The following is a 19,348-nucleotide window of genomic DNA, read 5'->3' as shown; positions in this document are numbered from 1 at the left end:
CACTAATTTCTCAATCCTAGTGAAAATATATTTTTATACAAATACTAAAAAAAAAATAACAACCTACCTATCACATTTTAATTTCTGCCTAAATCAACATTAGCATGCCTTCTCTAACATATGCTGTTATATATAACTTCCTAATCTCTTGCAGATTAAATGAATTCTGGAGCTTCTTCCAAGATAAAATTATATGTAGTTATTTTCTATCAGAAATCAGTCTCAGTATGCACAAACACCAAACATCATGGCCTTCCTGAAACTTAACGTGATTTTAAAATTCCAGGCTTCTTGACCTGGATAACACTTCCATTCTTTTTAATAGTGAGCTATTATCCACTCCCGGTAGCCTTCTCTCTCTGTCCAGCCTGGGCCAGATTTGCCAATTTTCTAATCTCCCAGAGCACTCTACACTTCTATCGTAACACCTAATATTATAGTGTAAGGAATAACTTTACAATGCTATAAACTCCTTGAAGGTAGGGGGAACCTATCTGCATAGTTCAGGATTAGATCTGCAGTACTCAATGCATGCACTGCAAATCACAAATATTTATTAAATTAATGAATGAGGTAGGAGTTCACTGACTAGTGGAGAAGACATTATAAATACAGTTAGACAAAATAAATGTGTGGAATAAACAAAGAAAAGAGGATGATTAGGAAAGACTTCACGGTGTTGTCATTTGAACTGAATTTAAAAGATGAGCAAGAACTTCCTAAGTGGCCAAGGGGTAAGCAAAGTTACAGAGATACGTATGGGGATGGTGCACTTTGAGAGTCAACAGTAGTCAGAAGTGCTGTGTGTGGAAAAGTAGAGATAAGCAGAGAATATATCATGAAATTTTTTTTATAGTGATGCCCAATAACTACTTCTTAATTACAAATACATGCCCACTGAAAATATTTTTTAACAGAAAAAAATCCACCACCAAAAACAACCATAGTTTTGATACTTAGCCTAATTCCTGTATTTCAAGCCTAAAATTATTTCATAAATATTTTGCCATGTCATTAAAGATTAACAAAATAATTCTTAAGGGCCGAATAGCATTCACTGTATGAATGAACCATAATCTTTTTTCTTTTTTAAACCAACATACAATTATTAGATGTTTAGATTGCTTCCAATTTATTACTATTAAAAAACACTATGATGAACATCCTAACAGCCAAATATTAATCATATTCCTAGTTATTTTTCTAAGTACATTTCCAGAAAAATATATTGCTAAGTAAAAAATTTTTTTAAATGTAAGGCTTTTGATACATATAGCCAAATTGTCCTCAAAAGAACATACCAATATCAAGTTCCACCAGCAGTTAGGAGAGTGTCCATTTCTCCAGACCCTTGCCACACAGGTATTTTTTTTAATTCTGCTAAGTGCTAGGAAAAAAATATCATCTTGTGTTAGGTTGAAACTTCTATTTTTAGTAAAGTTGCACCATTTCATATGAATTGGAGTATTATATTTCTTTTGGGAATTGCTATTCATGTTCCGTGTTGATTTTCTTGCAGTATTATTTTTATTATTGAATTACAAAATCCTTTTATAGTGAGTATAATATACTTTAGTTTTTCAAATACAGTATTTTGAATATGTTTTCTATACATTTCTTTCAATTCGGTTTATATATTTTCTTACCATACAAAAAAAATTTAATTATTGTATTGTCACATCCATTTTTTTCCCTTACAGTTTTACGTTTACTGATGAGGCTTTTTAAAGTAAAAATATTTCAGTGACTTCCACATCTGACAGGAACTATACGATTGAAAAAAATACAAAATGACAAAAGGCTACTGGAAAGTCAGTCCAACTTTTAAAATAAATTGATCATCATAAGAACATCTTTATACATTGAGTAATTCAGGAAAAAATAACTAAGATATTTATTTAGTATACAAAAATACTTAATGCACATATGGATTCAAAACCCCAATGGTTCACCCTGAAAAGTTTTAAGCAAGAGAGTGACATGATTGGTTAAGAATTTCAGAAGGCTCTCTGACCTGGGTTCCAAAACTCTCAGATTCTCATAAAAAATGAAGTGGAGGATCACTTAAAAATTATAAAAATTTCAAAAATTTTTGTCAATAAGGCCACTGAAAACAATTACCATTGTTGTATGAAAGGATATTTTAATACCAGTAATGTAGAAAATATAATGGAGCAAAAGCTAATAGATTTGAATTGGATTAGTTTAATGAAAAATTCAATATTTTGACTTTAGTTTTCTCATTTGTGCCTTAAAGTATTACCTGTTAAAAATTTTGGTATTGGAGAATCACTGGTAAAAAGAGTAGAGTAGATAAATTATAGAAAATTAAGAATGTAGACTAGGAGACCAGTTAAAGCACCTACAACAATTCTTATCCCAAAGTAAGAAGACACTGAAAATGTAGTGTTAAGTCCTTAGAGTTCTGGCCCAGTCCTCTCAAATTAAAATTTAGTCTAGCCTAATAATAATTATTAAGTATTTTTAACTCTATAGTCTCCAATAAGCAGGAGACTCTCCACACACTGATATCTATGAGTTTCTGAATTATAGGCCTTTTCTATATGTCCCCCATTAAACCCCAACATATGACTATAACAGCTCTGGATAAATTGACATCTGGATGAATTCAGGTCTTCATTATCAAAGGATGATTGGTAAAGGATAATAGCAATTGAAATTGAATTTTCTTAAAACAGGTACCAACATTTCATTGTACTAGGGAAAGAAAGTGTTGAATCTTAAAAAATAAAACCTTAAAAATCATGAAAATAAGCCTTTTCATATTTATTTAACTATATGCAAATCTCAGAATAAGAATAAAGTGTGTGGGTTTTTTGCATAATCTTTCCAATGAAATTATGACAGCAGAATACCACATCCTTACTTCATATCTGAATTTTGTATTATAATAAAAAAGGCCATTTCTGTATAATATTCAGGGTCTTTATCAATTTTCCCAAAGCCCTTTCCTTAGTCCTATAAGAAAACCATCTAATTCTTTGAAGTTTCTATCATGTCATCATTTCTGTCATTTTCTTCTAATTGATAACTAGTCTAACTCTATCAGATCCTCATTTGCCAATGATTTTATATGTAATTGACCAGTTCTCTAACATCACTCTCAGGGCTTTACAAAATTTTACATCGTTTGAAACATCAGAAATTTCATGTTCCCTGTGATAAGCACTGTACTTATGTTATATTGTTTGAAATATAACAATCAGGAAAAGACCAACAAAGACAGTGGGGGGAAGGCAGATCCTGGAATATTTAAATAGGCACTAATTTTTAAACTGCCATATCGCTAAGAAAATATTCTTACGACAACAGCAGTTACCCCTGTAACCTCACAACCAGGGGACCTGGATTATTAAATGGATTCTTGAATCCTCATACAGAGTCCTCATGAATGAGAAGTAAGCCTGTATAATGGGCTTAAGAATTTAAATTGTATATATTTTTCCTTTTATATGAAGCAACAGAAAACACTCTCCATAACTATCAAGATAAGCAAATCTCAAAACTGAGAAATGAACTAGAAGACTTATACTAAGTACGTGCAAAATTACTATCTGGAACAAAACCAGGAAATGCATGTCTACATCTCTGAACAGTGAAGCAAGGTGGTCTAATGAAACTGAGTATGAATTCCAGTTCTACAACTTACTATATATAAGACCCTGAGCATATCTTTTTATCTGAGTTGCAGTTTCTTCATTCCTTATAATGGGTACAATACCTGTCTCATATCTGGATACTGTAAGGATTAAACAACATAATGTATTAAAAGTGCTTTGCAAAAGGTTTGGCACGTGGTAGGCACTCAAAAAATGAAAGTTAGTATTATTAATAAGTAATGCACACTGAAGCTCATGTCGGAGGACCCTTGAGATCCTCACTCAAAACACTTAAGTGACATGTACTTTTAAATAGCTTCAAAATCTGTTCTTCTAACCAACAGATAAGCAAATTCAAATTTGTAGGTGTTGGGTAGTAGGGCAGGCACACTGATAGCAGCAAATGAGAGCTGATATTGATAAAGAACACAAATTCTAACAACAGATTAGTCAGAGATCATTTTGATTAGGGGTAAACCTTTGACATGTCTTTTTAAGGTAAGAAAATTTTAGATTGTAAAATATTAGAAACATAAAGAAAATTATGAAGAATATAACAAACACCTGTGATACCCACCACCCAGCTTTATCAAATTTTAACATTTGGTTATCTTTCAGATTTTTTCTGAACATTACAAACACAATTGAAGTACCCTGTATATCCCTCCCCAATCCCATTCCCCTCCCTCCCTCCCTCTCCAGAGGGAACCACTATCCAATTGTTGTCACTCCCCTTGCAAGTTTTTAATACTATGAATTCATAAATATGTATCCATAAACAATTTATAGTTTTGTTTTGCATTCAATTTATTCTGTAAATATTTAATAAGCACCCACTACATGGCATAGTTCTAGGTGCTGGGGATAGAGCAGAGAACAAACAAATACAGGCCCTCATCAAGTTTATGTTTATATATTTTAAAATTTTATATAAATGGTATCACACTGTACAGCTTATTCTGTAGTTTCCTTTTCTGGCTCGACCCTGAATTTCTGAGATGCATCTCAGATACTGATGCTTCTAGTTCATTTATTTTAACTGATGTATAGTATTCCATTGTGTGAGTATATAATTTATCTTCCCCTTAATGGAGATTTGTTTCCAGCTTCTGTTACTAACAATGCTATAATGAACATTCTTTACACATCTCCTTGTTCACATGTGCTTTATTTCTTTTAAACAACTGTTTTCAGTTTTACCAGATATTGCTAAATTGCTCAAAATAATTTTACCAATTTATACTCCATAATAATGCCTAAGAGTTTCTATTTCTCAACATTTTCACCAATACTTTATATTTCTTGTTATTTTTATTTGCATTTCCATGATAACTAGTAAGCTTGAAAAATCTTTCCATATTTATTGCTCATTTTAGTTTCTCTTATGTAACTCTCTGCCTATTTTGCTCCAGGGTAATTGTTTTATATATTCTGGATACGAATTCTTTTTTTGGCTATGAGCATTGAAATGATCTTCTCCCACTAGTCTATAGCTTATCTTCTCACACTGTTATGTCTATAGTTACAATGAAGTTTTAAATTTTAACGCCGTTGAACTTACCAACTCTTAATGGTTTATGCTTTTCGCGTCTTAAAAAATCCTTTCTCATACTTAGAACATAAATATATTCTCTTTCTTCTAAAACTTTAAAGATTTGCTTTCATAATTAGGTCTTTAAGTGGCAGTTATTTTTAGCTATGGTATGAGACAGAAATCTGATTTTCTTTTCTTTTTTCATATACATAGAACCAATTCTCTTTTCCATTTCTCCACACTGGTTTGTAATGCCCCTGCTGTCATATAGCAAATTTTCATATATGCATGGGTCTGTTTCTGGAAGCTCTATTCCATTCTATCAGTCACTTAATCTATCCCTGTCCTAAGACTATATTTGATATCTGGAGAAGTGAGTACTCCTATCACCTTAGTCATCTTCAAAATTGTCTCAGATATTCTTGGCACTTTGCTGTTCTATATGAATTTTAAAATCAAGTTTTTAAAAAAAATGTTGGTATTCTGATAAAAACTACACTAAATTCATAGACTAATTTGGGAAGAACTGACTTCTTTATAATACTGAGTTTTCTCCTCTCAGGGAAGATTTGCATTTGTTTTTGCAGGTACCTGGCAGCACTACCAACCTGGATCTAACTTAAAATTGCTGGCTGGAGGGTTTTGGACCATATGGTATTGTGAAGCTGCATGAAGGCTGGCTTGTGGTTGGTAATTCAGAGATTTTCTGACATCCCTCTATCCAATGCCAGTCTAGATGAACAAGGTAGTTTATTACTAGATCATCTTTATGCTGAAAGTACATACAGCCCTCTGGAGTCCTCAGCCTTATTCACAGTTTTCTACTAGACTTTTCCTCACTAGAATTAAGTCTCCTGTTCTTTGTACTCCCCATACCTGTCAAAACAAACTCAAGAGTCACCAGCATTTGGCAGATGCCTCCAGGGTAAAGCCAGCTGAGTACGTGTTTACTTCTTTGCATTCCTGCTTCCACTTCATTTTTGCCCCTAGGATTGATTCGTTTCTATCAGCTCAACTATAGATTAAAAAAACTTTTTAAAATTTATCCACCATTTCTATTTTTAGTAGAAAGGTTGTTCAAGATATTTTAATATCTTCTACAGCCTAATTTTTATCTGCTAGATTTACTAGTTTTGGACAGAACTGTATTAAAATCTCTTACTATGATTATAGACATGTAATTCCTTATTAGTCTCTTTTTGTTTTATATATTTCAAGTTGCATACAAGTTCAAGATTATATTTTCTTGGTGGATTTTTCCTTTGTTAATATGTACTATTGTACTTTATCCTTATTAAAGCCTTTGGTCTTCCATCTGTCCAGTAATGATAATCTACATCAGTTCTCTTTTCCCATTTCTAGGTAGTTTTATTTTTGCTATACTCTATAAAGAGTATATAGGTGATTTTGTTTTTTATTCAGATTGTCATCTCTGTGTCTTTTAATAAAGATCAATCCATTTATACTGTGAGCTATTAATATATTTGGAACTATTTCTACTTCTTGTTTTCTGTTTATCATCCCTTTCTTTTGCTTTTAAAATTTTTTAAGCTTTCCCATTAATCAAGTTTTCAGTATTCTCTTATCACACACACCCGCCCCCTGCTTTGCTAATGTGGAAGCTATAAACTGTATTTTTATTATTTTATTTTAGTGAGAATTTTTTTTGGGGGGGTAATTAGGTTTATTTTTTTTTAATGAAGGTATTGGAGATTGAACCCAGGACCTCATGCATGCTAAGAAGCATACAGTCTGCCACTGAGCTATACCCTCCCACCTATTTTACTTCAGTTTTTTTTCATCATATATATTTATTATACATTGTTCTGAAAGAGTCTGAAATTACTTAATATTTCTATTCTCTCCCTGAACATGATATGGACTTTAAATGTTACACCTTTTCACTGAACAAAACGCCCCCATAGATACAACCTATTTGTTGTTACTATCCATAGCTACACTGTGCAGTTTGGTAACCATTAGCCACATGTGGCTTTCAAGTCCTTAATATTTGGCCATTCTGCATAGAAATGTGCTCTAAGTGTAAAATACACACTGGATTTTGAAGATTTAGCATGAAAAAAATGAAAGTAAAATATTTCAATATTTTTATCCTCATTACATGTTGAAATGATAACATTTTAGACATACTGGAGTAAATAAAATACATTATTAAAAATTAATTTCATGTGTTTCTTTTTTAATGTGACTACTAGCAAATTTAAAATTTTAAATCATAATTATATTGGATAGTGCTAGAGTTTTCATCTTAACTTTGTTTTAAATGTACCCTCCCCGCCAAAAATTCTAAATTATTATCTTTTTGCTATAACATTTACCATTTCACCTAATTAAAATTCTTTATTTTAGAATAACAATTTACCTGGATATGAAATGGTACTGAACATTACTTTACCTTAGTATTTAAGATATTACTCCATTTTCTCCTAACATCAACTGTTGTTGATAAGAAATCTGTTACTTTAATTATCATACCTCTGTAAGTAATCTGGCTTCTAACTTTGGTAGCTTTTAAGATTTTCTCTTTATCTTTGATATTCTAGAGTTTCATCACAACCTGTCTAGATGTGGATTTATCTTTGTTTAACCCATAGGACATTCTAGAGTTTACTTTCGATTCAAGGATTCAGGTCCTTCTTTAATGCTAAAACTTCTCAAACTTTGTGTCTTTAAAATTTAGTTCTCCTCCAATCTCTGCACTTCTTTTTTCTGTATCTCAATTAATCTGGGTAATTTTTTTAGTAATATTTTCCAACCCATTCTCTCATCAGTGGTGTAATGGGTAATATTCATCCCATCTTTTAAGTTTTTTTTTAAATATACCAACTACATTTTTAATTTACAAGAGTTCTAGTTGATTCTTTTCTACAATAACCTATTCTTGTTTCCATCTCTTTGTTTCATAATTTTAAGCTCTCTATAAATGGAAAGTATCCCTTATTTCTTTGAGCATCCTAAAAATGCTTTAAAGTTTCTTCCAATCAATGGAATACTATGCAGCCGTTAAAAAGAATAAAATTATCCCATGGGTATGAATATGGAACAATCTCTAAATATGTCATTAAGTGAAAAGGTCAAGGCATATGTGTAGAATGCTACCATTTATATAAAAGTGTATGTATATGTGTATATGCTTGTACATGCATAAACTATCTCAGCATAGTAAGAAACTGGTAATAGTGGTTGCCTCTGGGGAGGGGAACTGGGTGGCTAGGGGACAGAGGTGGGAGATAGACTTACTTTTCACTGTTTACCCTTTTGTACCTTTGAATTTTGTACCACGTGCATGTATTACCTAGTCAAAAAAAATAAATAAAAGAATTCATTTTTAAAAATAAAGTCTTTGTTGGACTACTCCATAAAATTAATTTCATCCAGAGAAAATACCTATTCTAGTTACTGATTTTGTTATGATATTAATATCAGATGTCTTCATGAGTTTGGAAATTTTGGTTATAGGCTTACTTTGAGTAAGAAAGATTTTTAATTTCTCTCTCTCTTTTCCTATTTATGAGTTTATGGTTGCCCTCATTTTGATTTCTGGACCCCTAATCCACTACTAGATCTTTTAATGACATTAAGGCCTCCAGTTTCATGATGATACTGGAGCTATCACATACATACATTCAATCACTGACTCAGCAATGGCTTCATTCAATTCCTGGTCATGAGGCTGTGTATCAGCTAAAACCTATATCCCCAGGTAATTAATGGCTTTTTCCTTTTTTTAGCTTTTCACAAGTGAGACAGACATTCCAACCAAATCCCTGGCTTCATGTAGTAATTCGGGCTCTGGTTCCTGCACTTAGCATTTTTGATTCCTGACAGAAGCTAAACTACCACATGGCAGTGCCAGACTGAAAACCTAGAGGGCTTGTGGTTTCAACACTAACAGCTTTGTGTCCGTGTTCTGGTCTGGCCCGTAAAGATGTTTATGTTGTTTCAGAGCCTAGATATATTTTTTTGTGCTATTTAAACTACTGTTCTATATGTTTGGGGCATAGAGATTATATCAAAATTCAGTATGTCACCTTGACTAGAAGAAATTCCCTTATTTCTTTTTTTTGAACATTAAAAGTAATCACTATAAAATATAATCTCATTACATAAAATTTAGAAAATAGAAAATTACTAATAATCCATCCATTCTAACTTGTTCACTGTTAGCATTTTAAAATGTTTCCTTCTAAGCTTTTTCTTCTGCATCATATTTATACAATTTTTATCATGATTTTCACCTGTATTATCCCAAGCATTTGTTCATGTTGATATGTAGTCTCTGTGACCATCGTTTTAATGACTGCATATTAGTCCACCAAGCTGTTCAACTGTTACTTACTTCCCACATTATTGAGAACTTAAGGAGCTTCTAACAATGCTATAAAGAAGTTTTCTATGCATATGTGTTTTTTCCCCTCAATAGTTTGGATTTGAGGGCCAGTGGTGAAGGAGGTGAAGCAATGGGATGGCCATAATTCTATACAGATTATTAGCCCAAAGGTATTACAGGATTATCATGATACATGGCTGAGGTTCATAATGATGACCCTAATACATGAAGAGAAAAGGTAAAATCATATGGAAGTGAAAATGCATTTCAGAAAGATTCCAATCCAAAATGGTTAACAGTAAGTTTTGTAATTAAAGGGATAAGTTTCACAATTCACAAATGTATATCATCTAGCACTGCTGGACAAGGCGTTATAGATTTTCACTAACTTCCAAAACAGAGTATTTTGGGTCACACTAATCAAGTTCACTTTTTCACTATAATACTAACCTTATATTATTTACACAGTCTTCATGAGCTTCAGAAAGTGTTTTTATGTGCTTTGAAGATATAGGATCAAAAAGAAGAACTTCAGTCTGTTCACAAGCAACTGTCAGCACTGACCTGAAAGCAAATGACACATTTCTCTTATTTAGTTTTTGAGCATTCTCTGGTTATTGATATTTATCTATTTGTAATTACATAAACTATAGATGAATAACCTCCTTTTGTCCATGTTAGTAACAAATATTTAAAAGTTCGACACTATTTGCTGTTGGAAGTAGTAGTAGGGAATGGTACTCTCATACGTTATGGTGGAGGGTAAGCCAGTGTGGTTTGTTTGAAGAGTACCATTATCTATCAAAATTTAAACATGCCTACCTTTCAACTCAGCAGTTTTTTTCTGGGAATTCAATCTAGAGAAATAATCATTTCTAAATACAAAGAAGCATATATAAAGAGATACTTCATTTTAAGGAGAAATGGAAAGTAACCTAAATGTACATGAAAGAAGGAATGACATTATATAGTATATAATACTTTGCAATATGGTACTTTAAAAAGAAAGGGATGTTACATGGATATGAAGAATTCTAAAACATATTTTTAAATGAGAAAAGCTGGTTGCAGAAAAACATGCATAGATGAGGCAACTTAGGAAAAAAATCATATGCAACAAAATTACGTATTTCTTCATCAGTATCTATTAAAATGCTTGGAAGAGGTCTAGCGTATATCCTACTAAATTGGCTAGATATAGTCAAGCAGTCTTTTCCTTTATGGATTTTTAGTTTTGTCTCTTGTTTCAGAACTTCCCTATTATGAAGTGTTTATATATATATTTAATGTGAACAAGTATCAAAACTTTTATTCAATTAAATTAAATGGTGAGGGAGCCAGTAAGATTTAATAACTGACTCCAAGGAGAGTTCAAAGAACAGACACGTATACAGGCAATCAAGAATGTTGAAATGAATTTGCTGAAACGATGCAAAACTGGTCAATAGCCAGAGGCAATCACTGACAATCACTCATCCCCCGCGACAATCACAGACATTACTATCATTTTTCTACAACTTACAGAGTTGGAAATTAGTTCAAGAACAATCAATAAAAGAAAATTCCTGGGAGAGAGCACCAGTGAGAATACTGTGATTATATTTTTACCATTTCCAATGCCTCTCAATGCGCCCATTACAAAAGGCTGAGTAAATCTATTAAAAGGGGTCAATCACCAAAGGTAATGTTTGATAAATTGTTACAAAAAGGGGCTATATTTTTATAAACCTTTTACAAATTCTATTTTGATTTCTGAAAATCTGTTGTCTTTTACTTATTTTGTTAAGTGTTAGTTTTCTGTGGGCACTGATCTTTCAAATTCATATCTAGCAAATGAAATGCTGAGTCTTTAAAACTGTAGGTCTTCCCAATTTATAGGCATTTTTACACTTTAAGATGAAAGTGCATAAGATAGAATTTTAAATAGCCAAACTTTTCTATTCAGAACAAAGTTTTAAGATAAAGTGCGACAGGGAGCTTTATTCAGTATCTTGTAATATTAATGAAAAAGAATATGAATACAAATATGTGTGTGTGTGTTTGTGTGTATATATATATATATATATATATATATATACACATTGTGCATTATGTACATTATGCTGTACACCAGAAATTGACACATTATAGCTGACTATACGCACTATACTTCGACTATACTTCAGTTAAAAAAAATAATAATGCAGGGAAGGAAAAAATCTAGTAAATTGAAATCCTTTCCGTATTTAGTAATCACGAAATTATCCTTTAAAGGGTATCTGCATAAACCCTTTTGTGAGATATCTGGACTTCAAAAATTTAATATCTGAAGGATTTTTGTGTTGACTATCGTGAGTAAAGGTATTCAAATTAATATCTGTAATTTTAGAAGATATATTAATTATTATTTCTGTCTCTCAGAAAAGTCATGAAATGAACTTTTCTCCTTTTTGTGCATAAAAGTAAATGAATCAGTGATTCTGGGAGAGTCAATCTTAAACACTGTAAACAAGAGAACTATAAGACAGATAGGCTTTTTTAAAAATTTAATTCAATTACAATCTATTTTTGTACATGGCATGATCTGTAACGTTTTAAAATGGCTATCATTTATGCCAGCATCAAAGACTACACTTCTCACGTTGGTTTGAAATGCCATCTTTATCATATATAAGTTTTTTGGGGGGACTCTTCTGTTTTTTTCTCTGTAATACTACTACACTATTTTAATTTCTAAAAGGTTTGACATGTGGCAAAGTGAGATCCCCTCACTGCTCTATAAACATTTTTTGGGGGTACTAATATCATACTTTCTCTTCCAAATGAATTTTAGATATAGCATATCAGGTCCTATTAAAAATCTTGTTGGTTTTTTTTATTGGGATGCAGTGACTTTACAAATTAATTTGGTAGAATTTATATCATACAATATTGAATCATTCCAACAGTAATATGCATACTTTCCCACATATTCAAGATTTTCTTAGAGTATTGTAACAACCCTTGGACCTTTGAACATCCTTATACATTTATAGTCAACTTATCAAGTTATGTATACACACACACTCACACACATAGAGCCACCTGTGGATTTTGAGACTGTAATAGAGCTATAGAAAAGTTTGCATAGAATTGACATCTTTACAATATGGAGTCTTTCAATCCTTGAACATTGCATATCTCCATTTACAATGGAGATTTTCTCCACATAGGTCATGCTTGTCTTTTGTTTGATTTATTCTTGGGTACTTGGGATTTTTTTTCATGCTTTTGTAAATGTTCTTTTAAAAAATTTATTTCATTTGTTGCTGGTGTACAGAAGGGCAACTGATTTTTTAAATATTTATCCATCAATCTTGCTATTTACTTTATCTGTAGGTTATTTTTGATTTTCTTTGTCGATAATCTTATCTACAAACAATTGCTTTGCTCTTTTTAAAAACTTTTTGTCCTTTGCTGCACTGGCTAGGACTTTCAGTACAACGCTGAATAGAAATGTTAATATAGCAGGCATTCTTATCTTGTTCCTGATCTTCAAGAATACATTTACCATTTCATTGTTAAGCACAATGTTTACTGTAGTTTTTTTGGTAGATTCCTACTATTAGATTAAGAAAGTTCTCTTCTACTTCAAACTTGCTAAGTTTTTTTTTCCATTAAATTAAATATATAAAACATTTCCTAACATTTATTGAAATTATCCTGTATTTTTCATTCAATGTTAATGAGTGATTTACATCCATTTATTTTCTAATCTCAAATCAACCTTTCATTTCTACCAGATTCCTAGATTCAGTTGGCTAAAATGAAGGGTTCATATCTCTGGCCTCCCTCCTTCTGCAGATCTTAGCCCTGCAATTTCCTCATAGCCTCAATTATCCTATCCCTTCAAACAAAATTTTTTTTACATCTTACATTAGATATTTATATTTTCTCTAGCTTTTCTAATTACTTTCAGTTGAAGGGCTGGTCAAAATCACCTACTCTGCTACTTCTGGAGAGGTACAATCTTCACTTCTTGCATCTGAACTTATGTCCCCCTTTTATTCTGAATATTGTCTATTTGAGTATTCTCTTGATCAATCTAATGAATGTTTTTTATTTTTATCTTTTCAAAGATAAATCTGTTGAGTATTTCTACTGAAGTTTTAGAACTTCACTAATTTTACTCTTCAAGGCTGAATTTCCTTCCTTCTGCTTTCTTCAGATTTACTTTGTTGTAACTTCACTATTCTTTTACTCGTTCTTGAGATGGATACTTAGGTAATTAAGTTTGTCTTCCTTTCTGGTTTATTAAAAACTAGAATTTTCCTACTAAGTGCTGATTTACTTATATCACACAACTTTTGAGACATGTGGTACTTTCATTATATTTAGTTCTAAATATTTCTAGTTTCCATTATCATTTCTCCTTTGGCCTATGAGTCATTTATAAATGTTTGTTAACTTTAAAATACATGAGGTTTTTCTAGTTATCTTTTTGTTATTAATTTCTAGCAATCACAGTGTACTGAGAAACTATTTGATAATCTTTTAAAATATATGGCCTTGTAAGACAAAAATTTTTAACTCTTCCTTGTGTGTTTGAAAAAAACAGGCATGAGGCAGCTGTTATATATAGTGAAGTGTGGTATTCAAAAATATTAAACATTTAATAGTAATATAAACTAACATAAGAATAAAAATTTTAGAAAACATTTTAAAAATAAAATAACCTATAGGTTATAAAAATGCTAGCCAACTGGTATTAGTTCCAAATCAAATTGTTCATCAAATTATTCTGGTAATTTCCAATCATTTATTAAATGCTGGAAATGGTAGCCATAATCACTTTTTAACCTAGATGCTCTTATCTGAACCATGAACTACCATAGGAAACTGCATAAAGCCCCTCTAAGAATTTCCACATTAAATAGGGAGGCATTTATAAAAAAACATATGGTTACCAAAGGGAGAAGGGAAGGAAGGAGGGATAAATTAAGAGTATGGGATTAACAGATACAAACTACTATATATAAAATAGATAAAATAAAGCAATAAGGATTTACTGTATAGCCCAAGGAATTACATTCAATATTTTGAATAACCTATGATGGAAATAATCTGAAAAAAATTATATATAACAATCACTTTGCTGTACACCTGAAACTAACACAATACTTAAATCAACTATACTTCAATTTTTAAAAATTCCTAATAGGTAGTCATCAAGTAACCTGTAATCTTGATAAGTAAAAAAATTACTCTTATCAGCAACAAAGTGGTTCATGGGACTGAATCGTCTTTTTAGCTTTTGCTGCAGTAAGTATATAAAAGTTTCTCTAGCCTTTATAATGCTTGCTGTTTATTTTTTATATTCAATTATATTAATAAGTCACAAAATAATTTACTGATACATCATATTTAATGATATCAAACCTAACCACTCAGCCCAGAATGTAATAAGCCAGGGTACAAATCCTTTGTGTTTAATGACCTTTCTGCTTTTCAGTTCCCTCAACTAAATATGCCTAGTATAGAGAAGACTATGTTGGTGGTCATTTTCATTAATAAAATTAGTGTTATTAATGCCCATGGTGGGCACGTCTTCAGTGGTTTTGGTAAACTTATCCCACTAAATAACGGTGAATTTCAACAAGAAAGATGAAATTAGGTCTCTGCATCCCACAAGTCATTCATCCATAAACCATCCCCATAGGCCTCATTCATCTGTCATGTATTCTATCCTGCCATGGGTGTGCACCCTTTGCCAAGAGAATTAGTGTTTGGATGGGTAGTGCCATTACTCTCATCTGACTGCCCTTTTCATCTCTCTGGACCTCCCTAGAGGCTGCTGAGAATGACTGGGAGACTGCCTGAGAAAGGCCACAGCCCCACACTACGGGGAACCAAATGGTCACTGGGCATTTGCCTATGGCTTTTGGAGGTGGGGAGGGTACCTGGCATAGGTGAGGGGAGATTAGAACAGACGCTAAAGCTGTCTAGTGAGATGTTTGATGGCAGCTTGCTGGGCCAGTTCTTAATTCTTTAGTTGCTATATATTGGGTTACTCTGGGAGATCCCATGGGAGATGCTGAAGCACTAGGAGGGCACTCAGTGGGCTTGGGGCAGTAACTACTCAACCACTATGGACATATATTAATATTTCAACAATTGGCATATTTGAATGAACGTGTACTAGCTGAATATGAGGCCTGAATGCAGTATTCTATATATGCCCTTTAAAGCAAGATTTTAAGTGGTGGTATTTCTATATTGTGTACCCTTCTTATGTTTGTATCTGCCTGATTAACTGAGGTATGCTATGATGTATATTAAAATCATCCCCTGTGATAATAAGGTTTTCTATTTTCTCCTCGAAGTTATCAATTTTTGATGTATATAAATTAAAAAACTCATTCAAGTTAGAACTGTTTTATCTTCCAGGTGAACTGCGCTCTTATCATTATGAAGTGACTTTCTATCTCTAGTAATTTTTTTTTGCCTTAAAGCCTATTTTATATGATACTAATATAGCTCACCAGCTTTCCTTTGTTTAGAATTTTTTTGATGTTTTCCTCTATCCTTTTAGAATGTGTTTGATATACCCTATCTTATGTACAAGAAGTATATTTAGTACTTTTATAATTAGTAATATTTGGATTTATTTTCAGCCATTCTTTGTATTTTTTGTTAAAACTTTCTACTTTCCCCCCTTTCCTTTTCTTGTCTTCTAAAAATTTCTCATTCCAAATTTTTTTCCTCTACTAATTTGGAAATAATATATTTACTTGTCTTTTGGTGGTGACCCTGCAAGTTTTAATATGCATATATTAAAGCCTAAAGTTAATATATCACAATTCTCCCTCAAAGAAAAAGGAATTTAAAGTAACCTTTCATAATTTACATGCTATTGTTGTCTTCTATTTTAGCTCCATCTTTGCTAATCCCAAAAGACAAAATTAAATTTAGTTTTACATACAAATTTTCTAACTTCTTTGTTCTTTATTCCTTCTAGTATCTCAGACCTTACAGTTAAAGACACTTTCTTCTCTCTGAACTTAGAGTTCCATTCAGTGGTAAACTCACTGAATTTTGATTGGGTGCATATGTATTTATTTCATCTTCGTTTTGACCAGAACAAAGAACCCATCTTGCTGGGTATAGACATTTAGATTGGCAGTTTTTTCCAGCATACTAAAAAATAATCACCACTGTCCTCTAATGTACACTATTATTGATGGCTAATTGGCTTTCACCCTCATAGTCACTTCTTTGAAGGTCTTTTTTCTCTAGCTTTTATATTTGTTGTCCTGTAATTTCACTATATGGCTAGGGAGAATTCCTGCTTGGGGTATGCTGGGCTTCTTAAATCATGGTTTGGTACCTTTCTTTAATTCTGGAAAGCTCTCAGCTAGTACTGCTTCAAATTTGTTTTACCCCATTATCTACCTCATTTTCTTCAGTAACTGACCAAATACATGGTATGCTCTATGCTCCATGTCACTAAACCTCTTTCATATTTTCAATCTCTCTGTCTCCCTTGTCTGTATTCTGACTTCTTCACTTCTATTTTCCAGTATACTAATTCTCCCTACAGCAGTGCCTAATGTGTTCTCATAGAGGATAGGTTAAGAAGGTCCCATATTATCTAGTCTATTAACATGATCAAATTTCCTTTTTCAAAAGGTCACTTTAGGAGGTGATACACTTATTTTAACAAAGTTGCTATTGCCTAAAACATTTTTGGAAGTTTTTAGAAATTATCTTCTAGTCCATGTATCCTTTTATCTCTTTTTTAGTGCCTAATTCTTTCTAGGCTGGTCTCTATCAAATTCACAATTTTAATTCTTACCTTCTGTATCACCTCTCCTTTCTGTACTGAGAAGTCCTTGTGACAGTGGTTACAGTATCCAGTATGCTGATTTAATGCATTTGCAACTGAAGGATATGAGAAATTATCTCATTTAATACAGATTTGTCATTTTATATACAACTATTTTAAGTCCTATAAAAATTGGGGGCATATTGGTAGATGTATTAAGAAAAATAAAAAATTAAAACACAACTATTTTCACCTGTCACCTTGACATAAATGAAAAAAGAATGGCAATGTGCAATACTGGCAAGGGTATGGGAAGACAAGCACTTTCACAAGGAACTGATAGGAATGAGAACTGGTACAGCCTTCACAGAGGGCAATTTAATAATAAGTACCCAAAATCTTCATAATCTTTGACCCATTCTAGGGATTTACTATAAGGACTTAAACCAAAAATATTTGTTTAAAGAGGTTTTATTTAAACTAATGAAAGATTTTAAATAATGTTGCAGAAATATATTCATGAACCTAGATAATTTGCAATATATTGTATGACAAAAGGCAGGCTACAAAATAGTAGATTCCATCTTTATGTTAAAAGAAAAAGTTTCCTTATCCATTCAATCTCTGGGATCATAAGTGATGTTTAGCTTCTTTTAGTTCATTTATTGCCTAGGTTTTCTATGATAAGTACATATTAATTGCATAATTACATATTACTGAATTATTTTAAGTACTAGAGTACCTAACCACCTTTTACAAAAATGTTACTATGGGAAAATGTAGTCCTACCAGTGATATACTACTCACTTAATAGCACTGGCAATGAGAATTCCTTCTTCATAACTCATTCTATCCCTCTCACCCTCTACCTAAAATCTCACTTCCAAAGAGTAGAAACAGCTACTCTTGAAGGCCTGACAGAACAGATAGAAGTTTGGGAGGAGAGGAGCTGGGATATATTGAAGAAGGAACTGAAGGTTTATGAGAAACAGACTCCTGGTATTTTGGGAGAAGCTTTAGGAATAGGGCTTGGTTGGAGGAAGGAGTAGGGAGAAGAGATTCCATGGATAAACTTCTGCAAAAATAGTTTCTTCTCTCACCAGTTCTCCTTGTATTCAGGTGCACATTCACTGCTACAAGTTCCACCCAACTGCTATAGGGAGAAACTCCAGAGATCTCAGCACCGAGTCTGATTAGGAATAAACATCTGCAACAGTGAAATGGAATAAGGTGTACCTGCTCACAGTAATTCCAGATTTTATGTCTTTCTTCAGTAATTTTTTTTTGTTAACCTATCATTTTTCACCTTCTCTAAAATGGCACGCTGCCCCTCCAACCTCTGACATATCAGTTCCTCTCTCTGAAATATTTCTATCCCCTTCCCAACCCTATCTTGACTAATTCATCTTCTAATCATTTTTCTATCTTGGTTAAGTGTCACTTTCTCAGGGAAACCTTGAACACCCTAGTCCACAGCAGGTTCTTTCAAGCCTTTATCTCAATTTGAAAATATGCATTATGAAATTATTTAGAATGGTTATTAACATCTAGTTGCACCAACTGGCCCCAAAACCAATGAAAATGGTGCCATTAGCTATGGTGCTCCCCACTGCCACCTCTGTATCTGGAACATAGCAGATGCTCAACAAATATCTGCTGAATAAGAGGATGAATGAATGAACAACTAAGCAATGACTAGGAATCCAGAGACCTTGATCAGGGGAGTTGTATTATCTATATCCTCTCATGGTAGAACTGTATGTACATTTCTTCCTTTGATTGTTGTTGAACTTGTTCGTGTACTCATAAAACAAAGCATATCTATCTATCTACCTATCTCACTCTGAAAAGGCTGGATAACTTTATCCAGCCTGGGAACTTCACAGATGCCCCACATCACAAGATGTCTCTCTGCAGCGTCTTACTGGACCAAAGGCAGAAAGGAACGCACACTTGTCCCTTCAGGGCAAGTGAGGCACAGGGCACAGGGAGTGTGCAAGCTCCCTATCCCTGACCAAGCTTAGGTGGGAAAAATACAAGCCTACGGTGACAGAGAAAGC

General features: G+C 32.6%; 1 protein-coding gene across 1 annotated transcript in view; it reads right to left on the bottom strand.

Annotated features, from left to right (window-relative positions):
* The window catches only part of DCAF10 (DDB1 and CUL4 associated factor 10), a 43,150-nt gene that overhangs the window by 22,830 nt on the left and 972 nt on the right, over positions 1-19,348 (bottom strand). Inside the window, exon 2 of the mRNA XM_010995541.3 lies at positions 9,956-10,069. Within this exon, the coding sequence (XP_010993843.2) occupies positions 9,956-10,069 (114 nt within the window). The remainder of the gene's footprint in view (positions 1-9,955; positions 10,070-19,348) is intronic.

This window comes from Camelus dromedarius, chromosome 10 (genome assembly GCF_036321535.1).
Source record: "Camelus dromedarius isolate mCamDro1 chromosome 10, mCamDro1.pat, whole genome shotgun sequence".
Lineage (NCBI taxonomy): Eukaryota > Metazoa > Chordata > Mammalia > Artiodactyla > Camelidae > Camelus > Camelus dromedarius.
Note: the sequence above shows the minus strand (reverse complement) of the source record. Positions and strands in the feature narration are given on the sequence as shown.